Source organism: Brassica rapa, chromosome A09, assembly GCF_000309985.2.
Source record: "Brassica rapa cultivar Chiifu-401-42 chromosome A09, CAAS_Brap_v3.01, whole genome shotgun sequence".
NCBI lineage: Eukaryota > Viridiplantae > Streptophyta > Magnoliopsida > Brassicales > Brassicaceae > Brassica > Brassica rapa.
The window spans coordinates 14,556,351-14,574,720 of record NC_024803.2 but is presented as its reverse complement, the minus strand read 5'-3'; the positions used below and the strand labels follow the sequence as shown (position 1 = coordinate 14,574,720).

Here is an 18,370-nt window from a genome sequence, read left to right as displayed (position 1 = left end):
AACTGAAATAGAATAAAATTTAAATTTAGTTTGATTGAACTAAACTAACACAAATAAAACCGAACTAAACAGAAATGAATACAAACCAACCGAATTCAAAAACTAAACCAAACCCAATATAACCAAATAAATTATGGTTGACACAAAAGTAGACCCAAACAAGCTAAACCAAACCTAGACTAAATTCAAACTTAGACCAAAATGCTAACCCTTATTTTCCCTAGTCACCTTGGCACCTTTATCCCTTTTTTTGTGCAACCTTGGCACCTTTATACTAAAGCTTCAAATGGCTAACACAAAGGCTTTAAATGGCTAACACATGTTAGTTCAAAATATGCATATCAACAGATAATGCAGATCAAGCAGGACAAATACAAATCAGCTAAATTATTAAATTATTATTGTTGATTGAATTAACATTGGGTATTTTTAATTTACGGTTCGGGTCTGATCTAACTATTCGGATTGGAATGTTTAGGACAGTTTAGAAACTAAACATTTCTTACAATGGATCAGTTCAAATAATTAATGTCAGGTTCATGTCAGATTTTGTATAAAACACGAATCATAGCCGAATTAAAAAAAATGAAAACAAAAAAAAAACCCTGAAAATCCGAGTTAAAGCCCTAAAAACTGAAAATTATTCTAGCAATCCAGATGTGTTGAATAATGTTTTATTTAAAAATTATAAACTATAGATATTTTAAAAATTAAAAACTGGAGTATTTTATTATGTTTTTGGATCGGATATCCATTCAATTTTGTTCCAATTTTTATTTTCAGATTTAAAGAAATAGTACACGTTTGGATTTTTATAAATTTTGGTCTGGTTCTCTTTCATTTTGCGGTTATGTTTCGGTCTGATTAATTAGTAAAGTTATATATTTTATAGCATACTAAAATAAAGTTTAAAAATATTTTTGATTAGCATATATTAGTAAAGTTATAATTTTTAAAAATACTTTTTAATCAGTAAAGCTATATATTTTACCACATTTTAATTAGTGAACTTATATTTTTTGGTTATATTTTGGTCTGATTTAATAAGTAAAGTTATCTATTTTATAGCATACTAAAATAATTCGTAAAATAATTTTTAATTAGTAAAGTTATATATTATATTAGTAAAGTTATACTTTTTAAAAATACTTTTAATTAGTAAAGTTATATATTTTCTAAATTTTTAATTAGTGAAGTTATATTTTCGGTCTGATTAATTAGTAAATTTATATATTTTATAGCATACTAAAATAATGTGTAAAAATATTTTTTACAGAAAATTATGTTAAATTTAAGAAGATGTCAAGTTGATATATATATAAGTGTTTTGAAAATATTATAGAATTTTTTAGGTTATAAATAAAGAAATGAAGTTGAGTGTAGTATTTAGAGGAAAAAAAAAGAAAAAGAAAAAAGAAAAAAAATAAAAAAGAAAAAAGAAAAAAATAAAATCATATATTGGGTCTCTGTTTTTGGCCACCTTTCTTTTTGCCGTGTTCGCAGGAAAAACAATTTTTACATGCAAAATAATTTGAAAGCAATCCAATTTATTTTATTACTTTTTCTGTATTTTTACTGCATCCCATTCATACCATAAATCACACAAGGATACAAAACTAATATGCTAGATTTAATTTTTTTTATTATCGAATGCGGTGCAAATCATTAATTTAATAACATCTCTATAGATTAGCATTATTACAACCATGGTAGTTTATTAATTTTAAGAAAATATTAATTTATAAAATTAATTAAATTGGAGATATAGTTATAATTAAAATGTTCTTAATTTATCAGAAATAATAGTTTATAAAATATGAATTTATAAATATTCTACTATAGTCTACCTTTTTAACAAAAGAAAGTGTACACTCTTTACTGCTGTAATTTATAATTTAAGCCCTGAATGTCTGATTCTTTCCCACTTTAACACCTTGAAACCTGATCATCACGTAAAATCTGAAAATTTGTAAATACAGTGTCTAAATTGTATAAACTTGTAATTCTAATGTATAATTGGCACTTTACAATACTTCTGGTCCAAAATGAAAAGTGAAATAAAAAAACGCCAGGATCAACGGGGTTTACTTAAACCTAATCAAAAACTTGGTGGTTAAAACAAGTAAACATCTAAAATTATGGGACATTTGCGAAAACTCGTTTAACCTCGGTAGTTTCTTATTCTTCACCACTCAACGTCGAAGTACTGTTCCTTACGTTACCACCGTCACCGGCGACCCAATACTGCTTAACGGCAACGAGAATCTTCTCCGGCACGAGTGGACCATCCTCGTGATCCATCAACTTAGTGTCCCATCTCATTCCTTTTGCAATCTTTCTTACATCGTTTAGAACATCAACCTCGTCTCTGAATAAAACCGTTCCTTCCGGCCTCAAAATCCGATCCATTTCAAGCAGAATGTCTTCAACATTGCATCTACATAATAAAGTTTCAACAGTTATGTCTGAAAGTTCGTAGCTTTATGACAACAGAACTAACCTGTTTTGATACAAGCTGAAGACATTGTTTGCGTGGATGAGATCATATGTCCTCGGATAAGTCGAAAACCCTTCACACCTGCACATTTATAAAAGCGAATATTATCAAGATTTGGTGTACTTGAATGATCAATGGCTTGTGAGTTTTCTTTTGTCATTACCAGTCATGGTAGATGCCGATGAGACCCCTTTCAAACACAACACTTAAAGTGTTCTTTGCAATAGTTGGAACAACATTCATAACCCAAGATTCAGAAGATTCAAGCGCAGCCGCAAATCCACCAAGTCCAGCATTCATATCCATCACATTACGGTATCTACTGCTCCCTATCAGTCTATTGATTCTCTTGTAGTTACTCACTCGTTTCTTCCACAGTTTATTATCTTCTTGATATGATTCAACGTTCACACCCTCCACCAAACCTTTGGTTACACACGGAGGGACTGAGAATAGCCTCTCAGGAAACTTCTTTACTTCTACATCGCTTGATACTTTGGGGAATGGAGTTACACATACTTCCATTGTCTTGTTCCAGATATCATCAGTGTCTTTGCCTTTGCAGGTTTTAACATATGATGATGACATACGACATGATCTGTCATTAGTTTTCTTTCTCCAGATTGCTATGTCACCCTTCTCATACTTCTTCTCCCAGCATAAGGACTCTGCTATCTCCTCTATTCTCTTTTGCTCAGCTTTGAGTTCTTTCTTAGACCGCTTCCACGTCTTGTAGTATGTCTTCCAGTTGATTGGAGGCCCGGATAAAACCCAGTAACCTCCCGGTCTCAAGACTCTATCCACTTCCATTAAGTACATTCCCTCTGCAAAAAAGACAATCAATATAGTGAATTTTGTGCAGTGTTTAAAAAACCAGACCAGACTGGTCTGTCAGACCGGTGGACCATAATTCGTTCTTCTAACCGGTAAGCAGAAAACTGGTCAAACTCTTAAAACCGGTGACCCGGTTTGATATTAAAACCTTATTTTCTTAAATTCAAGTTAAAAAATAAAAAAAATTTCATAAAAAATTCATATTGTGTTTAATATCTATCAAAATAAATTAGTTTTCATTACATTTTTATATTATTTTGAAGTTTTCATTTTATTTTCATATCATTTTTAGATTCTAAAAATGATATAACGTATTATAAAAAGAGAAAAAGACTAGGATATCACCAAACCAAGTTTTTGTTCCCAAAGTAGCACTCAAGGCTCAAAGTCACAAAAATAGGTTTCATTAAAGAGGTAAATATACACTTATACCCCTTGGGTTAATTAATCCAAACCTTAGGGTTTAGAGTTAAGGGGGGTGGGGTTTTGGAATTAGGGTTTAAAATTTTATAAAAAATAAATACTAAAATAAAAAATAAAAATTTATAAAACAGTTTCAAAAATTATTTTTAAACAATAAAAAGAAAATTTGAAAAAAAAAATAAAAAAAATTCAAAATTTTTTTTAAAAAAAAATTATAAAAATTTCGAATCTGAAAACATATAATCTGAAACTATAAAAAAAAAATTTTATTTATTTTTTTTTATTTTTTTTATTTTTTATTTATTTTTTATTTATTTTTGTTTGTTTATTTAATTTAAACCAAGGATATTAGGGACATTTTACCCTTTAATGAATGTCATTTTTGTGACTTTCTCCTTCTAGTGCTCTTTTTGAGACATAAACTTCAAAAGGTGCTATTATTGACAATTGTCCTTATAAAAATAAGTTTACAGTTATACATAGTTACTTAATTTAAAACCGGGTTGAGTGACCCATCTACAAAACCGAGTCAATGTCCGATCCGGTTTTCAAAACATTGGTTTTGTGCCTTTTTAGCTGTTGTAAGAGAATCAATAGAGAAAGTGTATTACCATTTGAGGTCCATGGGATCAAACATCGAGAGCATTGAGCCATATCAAAAGCTCTCGGTGGATATGGAAGACGTATTGACCCGAGAACACCGATGATTGCCGGAACACCTCTCTCCAGAGCAAACTGTACTTGGGCTTCATGGACATCCCGTGGTGCAAACGACATAGTCAGTACATTCTTCTTAAGCATATAAGCACCCCAGCTTGCAACCTAAGATGCAAAATAGAACAAACAATAAAACGCCTTATCAACAAAAGCCTTGAGAGCTTGTGTAAATGAAACCAAACTCACCCCACATCCTGTGTCCAACGCAGTTCTAACTGATCCATCTTTGATAGGGATTACTTTAGCTAGCGTTTCGATATAAGCATCAGCGCCTTGAGGAAACATAGTTCCTCCTCCAGGGAACTTAAACACATCCCCTTGAAACTTCACCCAGTTCTGTCCAGCTTTTGCAACTGTTAATGTCTTGAAAGGAACATTGGCGTAGTGAACGTAGTCACGGCTTTTAGGCCAAGGGAAAGGAGTCATGTACCCTTTAGGAGCAGGTATTAGACAACGCAGCTTCTCATTCTCAGGTGGGCAATGTCTCTCTCTGTAAACCATGTTCTCCCTTGGGAACCTCATTGCCCGTTTTTGTTCATGACAAGGTGTGTAGTCTTTGAACTTCACATCACAGGGCTTGAACATGATGGGCTTGGTGTTAGCTCTTTGAGGGATCTTTATTGTCTTATGGTGAGGTTCAAAGTCGAGATTGGTTACAATGTCTGTTGTATTTGTACATTGAGCTTGCTTTGTTACTGCTTCTAGTGTTATAACACCTCCTCCTTTACCAAACCCATTACGTTGCCATGCCCCAAGAAGATAGAAGAAACAACACAAACCAGTGACAATGGTTATAGATATTCTTGTCCGATTATTCACTGGCGGAGTGTTCTTAGAAGAAGCCATCATCATCACTTTCGAAATTTCTGAAACATTAGTAACATACACTATGAATTTAAATTTACATTTAAATCATATATTAAAATGGTAAAAAAACTTGATATGACACAACTCGAATATCATTAAGGAGAAACTGATTATAAAGTTTTGATTTTTATTTGTTTAAACAGCAAAATTTGAAAATTAAGGCACTGCTACAAACTCTAGATTGGAATATAAAAGGAAAAACAAGATTGTAACTTTAGCATTGGACATGGAAACCCAAATGAATTTGAAACTGAAATTGGAAAACCCAGAAGGGATCTTTCTTCAAGAGATGAGTTTTCAGAGCTGGAAACGATCTACAAAGAGAGCATTTTTACTTACCTCTTCGATGTTATTTTGTTTGCTTCCTCTCGAGATTTCTGCTTAGCTCTTTTTCAGTGATGAGGTGCCGAGTAGTGAAGCCAAGCTTTCGCATTGACAGACGAAAGACTTGCAAATAACGTCCGTTAATAAAAGAGATTTTTTTTTTTTGAGCAACAATTAATAAAAGAGATTAAAAGCACATCTATTGCTTAAAACAATTATTTACCGAGAAAGGTAAGTGAATTTGTGCTTCTTCTTTTTTTTTTTCTTTTTTTTTTCCGTTATTTGGCCTAATTTCCCATTTATATATAGGATAGGAGATTCAACAATAACAGAGAAATAGAGAAAAAGTAGAGAAAAAGTAGAGAGAAAGTAGATCTCCGGCGGACAGTCGGTGCGTGAGCGTGCATGCCATTACCGGAGATCGTCATCCTTAAGATAAAAGTATCCGTTTGTATCTCACCTTCGGTTCTTACGACATCCACCTTGCCTGAGTTCTGGCCAGCCACCTCTTGTGGGTTTCTGTAACTGGAGTGAAGACGCGGAGGTTTGGAAGGAGTGAAGAGGTGAAGATGAGTGTGGTTTTGGTTCCGGAAGGTGGAGGCTACGTCAGATCCACTGCCGCCGGTTTTAGTCGCTGAGAGGCAGAAGTTCCTTCAACTTCGCCGTCGTCGGCTCAAGTTGAAGGCTCCGTCAGCCTTACGTCGCCGGCTTCAGGTTTTCCGAGTTTGTTTTGTTTGTTTCGAGTTTGGGTTATGGTCATGGAGCGGAAGAGGTTTTCGGCTTGTGATCTCTAGGGTTATGAAGCTTCGCCGTCGGATGAGCTCTCTTCAGAGGGATGATGCTCTATGTCAACGTTTCAGGAAGGTGAAGAAGAGATTTGGTTTCGGTGGAAGCTTGAAGGGATAATGAGCTCTGGTGAAACGAGGGTTTCAGTGGTTTCGGTACAGCGGCTCGGTGAGGCGGAGTCGGTCGGGTCGAGACAGAGCGATGCGTGGCGCACTGACGGTCAGGATCTCCACACGTGTCTCGCTTCAGCCTCCTCGACGCACGAGTACCCGAGCCTGTCGGTGCTGGGTTCGAGGGTTTGGGCTTTGTGCCGTTTTAGCTTATTGGGCTTCCGCTTTTGGTTGGTTTTGTTAGCCCGTTAGTATTGTGGGCTTTTGTATCTGGGCTTCGGCCGTTAGGCTTGGCCCGTTCTCTTTATTAAAACAAAAATTTGATGGAAAAAAAAGAGATTCAACAGTTGGTGAGACAGATGTAAAAGCCAATAGCATTAGTGACTCTTCTTCTTCCAGCGGTATAGCAATTCTCAAGAGAATTTTGATTTTAAGACTAAGAAAACAAAAATTAAAAATGTACATACATCACTATTATAAATGTATCTTTGTAATTATATTCTTTAAAAATGTACTAAGTGGGTAAAATATATCCTGTAAAATATTTCATTTATTAAAGATATATATTTTTAGTGTTTTTACGGATATTAAAAAACACATTAAATCACTATTATAAATGTATCTTTTGTAATTCAATTTTTAATAACTTTTAATCAATAGTAATTCAATAAAATTGAATCTTTTTTTTTTAAGTTTACAATTTCTCCTACAAAACGTAAGCATATATTTTTATGAACCAAATTATTTTTCTAAAACATCTATCTTACTGGAACGGATCTAGTATGTATTAATGGTCAGTACATCTCTGTATCTACATATGTGTAGTAGTATTTTTTTTTGTTTATCATAAAAATATATATTTTTAATTATAATCAAAAGAATTATTCAGTTTTATATTTTACATATAAAATATATAGATCTCTTATATAAAGCATTTAAAAAATAAAATAAAGCAGATATATATATATATATATATTTATTTATAAATTTTATAGTATATTGCATAAACTAAGTTTTAAATTTATATTATATTATACAACCATATAATATAATTCAAGTTTATCTTTCAAATGAGACAATACTTTGTTGTGGCATATTTAAGAAATATAGAACATAAATTTAACTTTCCAATTTCTCTCCTCTCTCATTTGTGCTACTTTGATATTGTAAGAACATCTCAAAAGATATTTTATTTTCAAGTTTGCGAATACTACATAATTAATACTAAATTACAAGTAAAATATCACACTATTCCAAATAAAACTATTTTCGTAATACTCTCATATATGATCAACTCGTGAATTTGATAAGTCTCTTTTGTAATATTGTTGTTGTGTAAATCCAGTTTTAAAATATTTTAAATATTTTAAATTTTTATTTAATTTTATGTGTAGAAGTTAAATTTATAAAAACAAATTTGAAATATTTGTGAGTGAAGATTTTTTAAGGAGTAAAACGATAACGATAAAATATTTAAAAATCATAAATGTGATATATAATTGTAATGACCAAAATGCAAAATACAAAAAATTAAGAGTGTAGAAAGATTTTCTCTACAATTCATAGCATTTTGTTTTACCGTAGAGTTGTGTAATCATTCTTATTCACACATTATATTTTGCGAGGCTTAAATATTGATGTATAAAAAATGACTTTAAAAATCACGAGGTGGTAGTCTATGATTACATTTATGAAACCAGAACGATTGAGTTCATAAGAGCTTTATTGAAAGATAGAAATAACTTATAAAACTTTATTCTTAAACAAAGAAATTAAAGGAAATAACTTTAGGTTTGTCACCAAGAAAAACAAGATTGTATTTGATTCATAAAATGAGACTGAAACAGGCTGCAACTATTGCAGCCAAGGTTGCATTCATCAACACATCTAACGACATATATATAGCTAAGAAACCCTAGTTACATGCTCATTAAGACTTCTTGTTGGATCATAAGATGGGCTTCAGTGTGGGCTTCAATTTCCTCCTGCAAACTTGGCATCGGGTGGTGAATCAAGCAGTTGAGACAAGTTTGAAGATGCAGATAGAGCTGGTTTTGAAAGGAACATAAGTAGTTGAAGGTCTATAGGAAATAGGTAGATGATTATTCAGCTTGGAGAGTCGACATAAGTATGAGAACATCTTCAGATTATTTTGACCTATTTGTCTCACAATAAATTGGGGATTTTTTGTCATCCTCCTAACTCGACTAAGCTATCTCACGACCAAAGAAAAATCTATCCTACAACAGCCTAAACCTCAACTCTCTATTTCCTATCAATCGTGAGAAGAAACATGACATGTGACTTGGAGAAACCACTAGTTCTGTTTGAAAAGTCATTATCCTCTTCGAACAGCTTGGCCAGCCTCACCAATACACCAACTTTTCTTTACCAATGCGTGTCTCTTCTCTGACTTCGTCACTGCCGAAAAGACTTCAAAAACATGACTGGATTTTATCAGACAGAGTAAACTAAGGCTTGAAGATGAACAGAATAATCCTATGAACCGTCTATGAAGAAGGAGAGCTTGAAAAATGGAAAAAGTCTCCTCCTTTCTTTGGATTTCGAGTTCAGGAACCAAACTCCATTGAAAGTGACAACGAAGCTGACTTGATAAATTTAGCAGAAGTTCTAAAAGAGGAATAATATCCATGAACCGACTAAAGCTCTGATACCATGATAACATTTATGAAACTAGAAAGATTGAGCTCATAAGAGCTTTATTGAAAGATAAAATAGCTTGTAAAACGTTATTCATAAACAAAGAAACTAAATGAAAGAGCTTTAAATTTGTCACCAAAATAAACAAAATTGTATTTGATTCATAAAATTAGATTGAAAGAGGTTGTACTATGGCAGCCAAGGTTACATTCATCAACACATCTAACAACATATACATAGTTAAGAAACTCTAGTTACATGCTCATTAAGACTTCTTGTTGGATCATAAGATAGGCTTCAGTGTTGGCTTCAATAGTCTAGAGACAGTTCGAAAGCACTCCACTACGCTTCAATTTGTAACCACATGGACATGAAACCATTTTATAGGTCTCATTTGAAAATTTGGAGTGTGAATCCGTTCGTAGATCGCAACATTCCTTTAAAATAGTTAGGGTCTTTCCATAGGCTTGGGATATCTCCAAATTTTATTTAAAAAACGAAAATATGTGGGCGGTGACTATGTTGTATAAAAATATTGTCAGTATGGTATAAGTATATAACGTATTTGTTAGATGTATGTATGGATTTTTTTTTAAACTAATCTTGAATGTTAACAATTGTTTTATAAAGCAACATATGAACGATACATATAACAGTTGACTGGGTACATGTAACTCATTTCATACAAAGCATCAGTACTAAAACCAATAATGCCCATTGCCCATAATAGATATATAGTGCAAATTATTGTTGACAAAAAAAATGATCGTGCAAATTATTCTAACTCTGTTAGCTGGGTATATGTTCTCCAATCCATCGGTCTCCTCAGGCCTTTATTTCTTTGTTTAAACCTGGCGTAACTATACCTTTTTTTCTTTTTTTCAGTTGGGATTAGCGGTCATCATATTCTAAATCATATGTATTGGGCTGCCTAAAGCAAAAGAAACTATAAGTCTATATAACCTGTTTTTGATGAGATTTAGCCCAAGGTCTAATGCATGATTTTCAAAGGAAGGTAGATTTACCATGTAATAATGGCAGTCGTAGTTAAAGTTCAAAAAAAAAAAAATGGCAGTCGTAATGTACATATGAGACAATTCCCTTCATTATAAGTACTTAGATCATGCCTTGTAAAATAAAACGAAAAGGTAGATCATGCAAAAAAGGATAGAATAAATTATAAGGACTACCAAAGTCCAAAGGATTCAAAAGCATTTGAATAAATACAAACTTAAATGGACAAAGTACCTTGAGAAGGCAATGTTGAATTTTGTTCCTTTTGGTCTCACTCATTGTAACCAGCCAGATGAACCGAGTTTATAAAGTCCAAAGAGTAACATCTGACTCGTATAATTCCAATAGTTTTTCTTTTGGGTTACATTCTCTTTTTTTATCCCCCGCAAGAAACCAATGGAGGAGAAAGCAAAGAGGATCACGAATGGAGACGGAGGCAATCAGAAAGTAGCGTTTTACAAGCTTTTCACGTTTGCAGATCGATACGACATCATTTTAATGGCTGTTGGGACTATCTCCGCCATGGCCAACGGCCTAGCTCAGCCGATTATGTCAGTACTCATAGGCAAAATCATTAACGTCTTTGGCTTCTCTGATCACGATCACATGGTTAAAGAAGTCTCCAAGGTTAGGATCTCAAATGATTTATGACATTTTATAGTTGTTATTACTGATATCAGTTCAAGGGTTTTTGAGGATTTCACTGTATGGATTTTGATTTTTCCTAATTGTAGTTTTTTTTTGTCAAACAATTTTTTTTTTTGTCAAACACCTAATTGTAGTTGTTCTTCACAACAAACTGATTTTTATTTTTTGTAAAAAAATTGATGTCTGGTTAAGATTATTATTATTATTGTTATAATATTTAGATGTATTATTTGGTTTTATAATCTTAAAGGGGAAAAATCCAAAAGACTTTATTTGTTACGTTTATTACATAAAATCGTCAGATTGACCACGGTTTATTGACCAAATGTATTTTTTCTACTTTGATCTTTAATTCTTAAATTATAAAGAGATTTGCTTTTTTTTCTTTCTCAATTTTTACACTATTTTACATTTTCTTCACAGAAATATAAAATTTGGTGCATATGCATGAAAAGGTTCAATAGTTCTTTAATGTGATTATTATTAACTGGAAACAATTCATAGTTTCGTTTTACTTTGTTCCTCTTTTCTACTTTCTTTAATTGAAATGAAAATTTACTTCCTCATTTGCGTCTTGAGTACAAAATGGAAAACTAAAATTTGATTTTTATCATATGCACGAATTGTAAATTTAAATCTCAAGTGCTTGCTGTTAATTAATCTCAGGTTGCTGTGAAGTTTCTTTACCTTGCAGTCTACGCGTGCGTTGTGTCTTTCCTGCGTAAGCCAAAACTCTGTTTTCCTTCTTTTTGCTTGACCTAACTTGTTCACAAAGCCTTTTCGTTCTTTCGCAGAGGTCTCATGTTGGATGGTAACTGGGGAGCGTCAGTCCGCCAGAATTCGAGGGCTATACCTCAAAACAATATTAAGACAAGATATTGGCTTTTTTGACACCGAGACAAACACCGGTGAAGTCATCGGAAGAATGTCCGGGGACACCATTCTTATTCAAGAGTCCATGGGAGAAAAGGTTTTGATAAATTTTTATATCTCGGCTGTTTCTTGCGATACAAGTTGGTGAATATTCTTTTTTTTTCTATGATTTCAAAATTTTCAGGTTGGGAAATTTATACAGCTAATATCAACATTCTTTGGTGGAATCACAGTCGCTTGTATAATTGGCAGACGCCTCACAGTAGCTCTTATTCCATGCATTCCATTGATCGTGGCCACTGGTGGTGCAATGGCCTTGATCATGTCCAAAATGGCTGGTCGTGGCCAACTCGCTTATGCGGAAGCTGAAAATGTAATAGAACAAGCTGTTGGGTCGATTAGAACAGTAAGTTTTCGCGCAGTCCGAAATTCTTTTTTTTTTTAGATAATCACATAGATTCATATCACACATTTTGATGTTTTGTCAGGTCGTGGCATTCACCGGAGAGAAACAAGCAACCCAAAAATATGAGAAGAAGCTCGAGATTGCCTATAAATCTATGGTTCAACAAGGGCTCTTCTCGGGTCTAGGCCTTGGAATAATGATGGTTGTAAGTTATTGTACATATGGTATTGCCATTTGGTACGGTGCTTGGCTGATAATGGAGAAGGGATATACTGGAGGTCAAGTCATGAACGTGATTTTCGCAATTTTGAGTGGAGGAATGTGAGTATAACGATTACATGCTCTCTTAATTTTTTTGTGATACTGAAAATCCTAATTTTCTTACACATTCTCAGGTCGTTGGGGCAGACATTACCTTCTCTTAACGCTTTCGCGGCCGGACAAGCCGCAGCCTACAAAATGTTTGAGACTATAAGAACAAAACCAAAGATAGATGCTTATAGCATGACTGGTAAGGTTTTGGACGAGATTAAAGGAGACATCGAACTTAAAGACATTTATTTTCGATATCCAGCAAGACCTGACATGCAGATCTTTGCTGGATTTTCGCTGGTTGTACCAAATGGCACAACCGTGGCTTTGGTTGGGCAGAGTGGAAGCGGAAAATCAACAGTGATCAGTCTGATTGAGAGGTTCTATGATCCGGAATCCGGAGAAGTTTTAATTGATGGAATTGATTTAAAGAAGCTTCAGTTAAGATGGATCAGAAGCAAGATTGGTTTAGTAAGCCAAGAGCCTATACTTTTCGCAACCACAATCAGGGAGAACATTGTTTATGGGAAAGAAGATGCATCCGATGAAGAAATTAGAACCGCGGTCAAGCTGGCCAGTGCTACTAGGTTTGTCGACAAACTGCCGCAGGTACTTAAACTTTAGGTGTAACGATTTCGACCAATAAACCGAGTTTACATTTCTTAATTCTCTATATTTTTCAGGGGTTGGACACAATGGTAGGAGATCACGGGACACAATTATCTGGTGGACAGAAGCAGAGGCTCGCGATTGCTAGGGCCATATTGAAAAACCCTAAAATCTTGCTTCTTGATGAAGCAACAAGTGCTTTAGATGCGGAATCAGAACGAACAGTTCAGGACGCTCTTGTTAAGCTAATGTCAAGCCGGACAACCATCGTGGTGGCTCATCGGCTTACCACTATTAGAACTGCGAACATGATCGCCGTTGTGCAGCAGGGCAAAATCATCGAGAAAGGTTAGGGTTTGTCTAGTAGCGTGCAACACAAGTAATCAGTTTTTATTTGTATATTAACAGAAGTTGTAATCAGGAACTCACGAGGAGATGATTCAAGATCCCGAGGGAGCGTATTCACAGCTTGTTTGTCTACAAGAAGTATCAAAGAAAGGAGGAGTGGAGGAACTGGAGCTGCGTGAGAATATATCCGTTAGCCACAACCAAACCGATTTTGGTTTACCGAGACCGATTAATTTGAACCAAACCAAAGAAACCCACGAGAATAAGTCTTCCACGGAGAACAAAGCGTCCAAGAAACGCAAGAAAGTATCGTTGAGACGGCTTGCTCACCTCAACAAACCAGAGATTCCGGTTTTGTTGGCCGGTTCATTGGCTGCAGCGGTTCACGGTATTGTGTACCCGGTCCAAGGGTTGCTTATGTCTAGCACCATCAAGATATTCTTCGAGCCTTCAGATCAACTACGTAAAGATTCACATTTCTGGGCTATCATCTTCGTCTTGCTCGGTTTAACGGATCTGATCGTGGTTCCGTTTCAAAACTATCTGTTCGCTATAGCTGGAGGAAGACTTATCAAACGCATTAGATCATTATCTTTTGATAAAGTTATTCACCAGGAGATTAGTTGGTTTGATAATACCGCAAATTCTAGGTAATATAACCATGATGCATCATCATTCTCTTACGTTATTTTTTTCCCTAACAATAACTAAACAACTCTATATCTAAATAATTCTGAACTAGTCACCAATTAATTTTTTAATACTTAGTTTTTCTTTTCTTACGTTAATTTTTTAATATTTCGTTTTTATTTCCAGTGGCGTGATTGGAGCAAGATTGTCTACAGATGCTGCGGCAGTGAAGAGTATAGTGGGTGATGCTTTGGCGTTGATAATGCAAAATATAGCGACTGTAATCGCTGCATTGATTATAGCGTTTGCCGCTAATTGGATATTAGCTATAGTCATCCTTCTTATGACACCAATTATAGTGCTTCAGGGATACTTTCAGACCAAGTGTATAACCGGATTTAGCGCAAACGCAAAAGTTAGTATTCAAAAACGTTTTAATTTTAATTTCCAGGTTAACCTAGTCTAATCCGGTTTACTTCGGTTCAGGAAAAATACGAAGAAGCAAGTCAGGTGGCAAGTGATGCGGTGAGCAGCATAAGAACGGTTGCATCATTCTGTGCAGAGGATAAAGTGATGGATCTGTACCAACAGAAATGCGAGGCACCAAAGAAACAAGGTGTCCGGTTAGGACTTGTGAGCGGTTCGGGCTACGGTATCTCATTCTTGGCTCTCTACTGCATCAACTCCTTATGTTTTTACGTTGGTTCCTGGTTGATTCAGAAGAGGATGGCCACGTTTGGAGAATTCTTTCAGGTATAAAAGAGTGAGATATTCGGTTCGGTTTAGATATGATTTGTTTGTGATATTTAAGTGGTTATAACGTTTCAGGTTTTCTTTGCGTTAACTATGACCGCACTAGCAGTGTCTCAAACGAGTGCTATGGCACCTGATAGAAACAAAGCCAAAGACTCTGCTGCTTCTATTTTCGAGATACTTGATAGTAAACCGAAAATTGATTCGAGTTCCAACAAGGGGACAGTGTTACCAATTGTGCACGGTCATATCGAGTTTCAACACGTCAGTTTCCGGTATCCGACACGACCAGATATTCAGATTTTTAGTGACTTATCACTACAAGAAAACATCGGGATACTGAGGGAAAAAATCGTCGGTATGTCGTCGGAATAACGTTATTCCGAGGACATACCGACGAAAAAAGTCCTCGGAAATAACTCCTCGGAAATTCATGATTCCTCGGAATTCCGTCGGAAAATGCCGACGGAATTCCGAGGAAACAAAATTCCGAGGAAACTCCGAAGACACAAAGTTCGTCGGAAGGTTCCTCGGAAAATACCGAAGGAATTCCGATGGTCCAATCCTCGGAAGTTTCGACGAAATATTTCTCGGAATGTTTATCGGAAAATACCGAGGAACAAATGTTCCTCGGAATTTTCCGAGGAACAAACGTTCCTCGGAATTTTCCGAGGAACTTTCTTCCCTCGGAATTTTCCGAGGGAGTGGAGTTTCTCGGAAAATTCCGAGGAACTCTTTCCCTCAGAAAATTCCGAGGAACTTAAAGTTCGTCGGAATTTACCGAGGGGTGAAAGTTCCTCGGAATTTTCCGAGGACCTCCATTCCCTCGGAATTTTGAAAAATTTATTTTTTTAAAAAAATTATTTTTTTAAAAAATTTATTTTTTTAAAAAATTAATTTTTTAAAAAAAAAATTAAAATTTTTAAAATTTAAAATTAAAATTGAATAAAACATAAAATAAAACATAGTAGATAATATTCAAATTTAAATAAAACATTCAGAGTTTTTGGAAAAAAAAAAACTACGGGTCTTGAATGTTCGGGAACGTCTCGTTCGGGTACATCCTCTTCATCATTCATCATCTGCTCGTTCAGCCTCTTCTGGGTCTCATAGCCCGCCTGTTGAGCTGCCATCTGAGCCTCCAACGCAGATATCCGATCATCCTTGTCCTTCAGCTGAGCCGTAAGAACTTCTGGATCAACATACGCATGTGGTGCAGAAGAAGGAGCAGCCGACCGGGAGCGACGACCCAAACCGACCAAATGTCCCTTTTTCTTTGGAACCGACTGAAATATAAATAACGAAGTTTAGATAATTTAAATTGATGATAAAATAAAAATCAAGAAATAATTAAATTGAACTTTTAAAAAAAAAAACTTACCGATTCAACGATTTCGTTGATTCGAACCCGAGACAAGTTGGTCGAGGCCGTCGAATCGTCATCATCGGTTTGAAGCTGAGACACTTCGTCATACACCTGAGTTTGGACCAGGTCGACCACGTCCCTCACAAGACCATCATCAATCTGGCCGGTCTTCTTGTTGGTATACGCCCTTTTCATAAGGGCGAGATCATCAACTGGGTGGCCTTCATTTTCTTCCGCCTTGAAAAAAAATAAATTAGACAAACATTAGAAATTTGAAAATGCAAAAAAAATAAAATTCTGAAACTTAAATAATTGAAGAAAAAGCGGTTGAGCTTACCATGCGATCCGCCAGAGTGGCAATAGATTGAGCATCCAAGTTATGCTTGTAGATGCCCTTTCCTTTACGGTCGCTCCTGCGGTTGTTGGAGTTGGTGGAAGAAGTTTATTTCGTCTCTTCTTTATCCCAATGCGCACACAACTCCTTCCAGACCGTGCCGTTCATCGACTTTGGGACCTTTTAATTTAAAAAAAAAAGTTTAATAATTTTAAAAATAGTTTAATAAATTAAAAATTGTTAATAAATTAAAAACTACCTTGTTTACTTCCCACTTCTTCTTCCACTCGTACATCTGCTTCCCATAGTTGTCCATAACTTTATGGACAAAATGGTGATAGATAGAGAGCGTATCATCGGCATTCCAGTTGAATTCTTGCTGAAATAGTTTAAAAATAGTTTTTAAGCACAAAAATATAATAGTTTAATAATTACAAAAATCGTCGTTTTAATAAATAAAAAATAGTTTAATAATTAAAAAAATAATTTAATAATTACAAAAATAAGTTTTAATAATATTTAAAATGTCTAATAAATATATAAATTAGTTTAATAATTACAAAAATAAGTTTTAATAATATTTAAAATGTCTAATAAATATAGAAAATAGTTTAATAATTACAAAAAATAGTTTTAATAATATAAAAAATATAATTTAAAAATTAGAATACTTACCGCAAACTGCTGAAACCACAGATGCTGCTTCTCGACAGGGAAGTGAGTGAAAGTCGGATGTCCGCTGTCGAGGGCCGAGTACATCATACGGTTGATCCATGCGCTGATCCCGTTCCCGGATCGGTTGAACCTAACAAAAAAAATAAATTATTAATAAAAAATAGTTTAAATAAAAAATAGTTTAAAAAATAAAAGTTTAAATTACCATGTTTGACCATGTCCATGTGGATACTCAGTGAGATAGGGAAGATGGTCACGACCGGGCTGTCGAACCAACTCCGCAACCCTCATCACTCCCAGAGGACCGGGTGCAGCAGCGGGACCAGGAGCGGGTGCAGCAGCGGGAGCGGGAGCAGCAGGAGCGAGTAATGGAGAGGGAGATGTTGGTATGAGCTGTGGGGCGAAACGGAATCCTGAACATGGCTGGAAGAACCCCGAGACTGGCTCCCCATACCACCCCGGCTACGACGCTGGCGAGGCCGGATCTGATCATCATTAGACCTGTAAATTAAAAAAAAAACATATTTAAAAATTAGTTCTAATAATTTTAATTAAAAAAACAGTTTAAATAAAAAATAGTTTAAAAAAATAGTTTTTAATCACAAAAAATATAAATAGTTTAATAATAATAAAAAATAGTTTTAATAAATAAAAATAGTTTAAAAATTTTAAAAATGTTTTTATATAAATATAGAAATTTATATTTTACATATAAAATACAAAAAAAATGTTTTTAAATATTATATAAATGATTTTTAATCTTAAAAAAAGTTTTATAGATTTTAAAAATGTTTAATAAATATATAAATGAATTTAAATGAAAAAATAGATTTTATATACAAAAACGTTTTCAATATATATATATATATAATTCAAATTCGATTTTATAACCACAAAATTAATAAAAATAAAAAAAAAATTCAAATCAAGTGAAATACATAATCAAACTCCATTTTACACAAATCTACCATTCACCCTAACAAAATCTATAAATCTCATTCCAAAATCATCAAATCTACTTAAAAACCATACAAATCTAACCTAAAAGAGTGGAATAGGGTTCTTACATGATTATGGGGGAGGATTAGGGGAGAATCGCCGGAAAAACGGGAGAGAGAACGGTGGAATCGCCAGAAATCGCCGGAATCGCGAGAGGAGAGGTTCAGCGGCGCGGAGAGAAAGA

At 34.4% G+C, this 18,370-nt stretch overlaps 2 protein-coding genes across 2 annotated transcripts; one reads left to right on the top strand and one right to left on the bottom strand.

Annotated features, from left to right (window-relative positions):
• Window positions 1-1,948: 1,948 nt before the first annotated feature.
• LOC103839593 (probable methyltransferase PMT14) lies at window positions 1,949-5,838 on the bottom strand. Its single transcript, XM_009116095.3, has 6 exons — window positions 5,678-5,838; window positions 4,658-5,337; window positions 4,366-4,576; window positions 2,661-3,321; window positions 2,501-2,578; window positions 1,949-2,437 (listed from the first exon to the last, which is right to left on the bottom strand). The coding sequence occupies exons 2-6, from the start codon at window positions 5,321-5,323 to the stop codon at window positions 2,179-2,181; spliced, it is 1,875 nt and encodes a 624-aa protein (XP_009114343.1). The 5' UTR covers window positions 5,324-5,337; window positions 5,678-5,838; the 3' UTR covers window positions 1,949-2,178.
• A 393-nt stretch (window positions 5,839-6,231) lies between these two features.
• LOC103839712 (ABC transporter B family member 7) lies at window positions 6,232-15,324 on the top strand. The gene is made up of 11 exons (XM_033280921.1): window positions 6,232-10,860; window positions 11,548-11,602; window positions 11,676-11,851; window positions 11,939-12,160; window positions 12,243-12,481; window positions 12,556-13,081; window positions 13,156-13,429; window positions 13,503-14,079; window positions 14,246-14,474; window positions 14,546-14,812; window positions 14,888-15,324. The coding sequence occupies exons 1-11, from the start codon at window positions 10,630-10,632 to the stop codon at window positions 15,185-15,187; spliced, it is 3,096 nt and encodes a 1,031-aa protein (XP_033136812.1). The 5' UTR covers window positions 6,232-10,629; the 3' UTR covers window positions 15,188-15,324.
• Window positions 15,325-18,370: the final 3,046 nt, after the last annotated feature.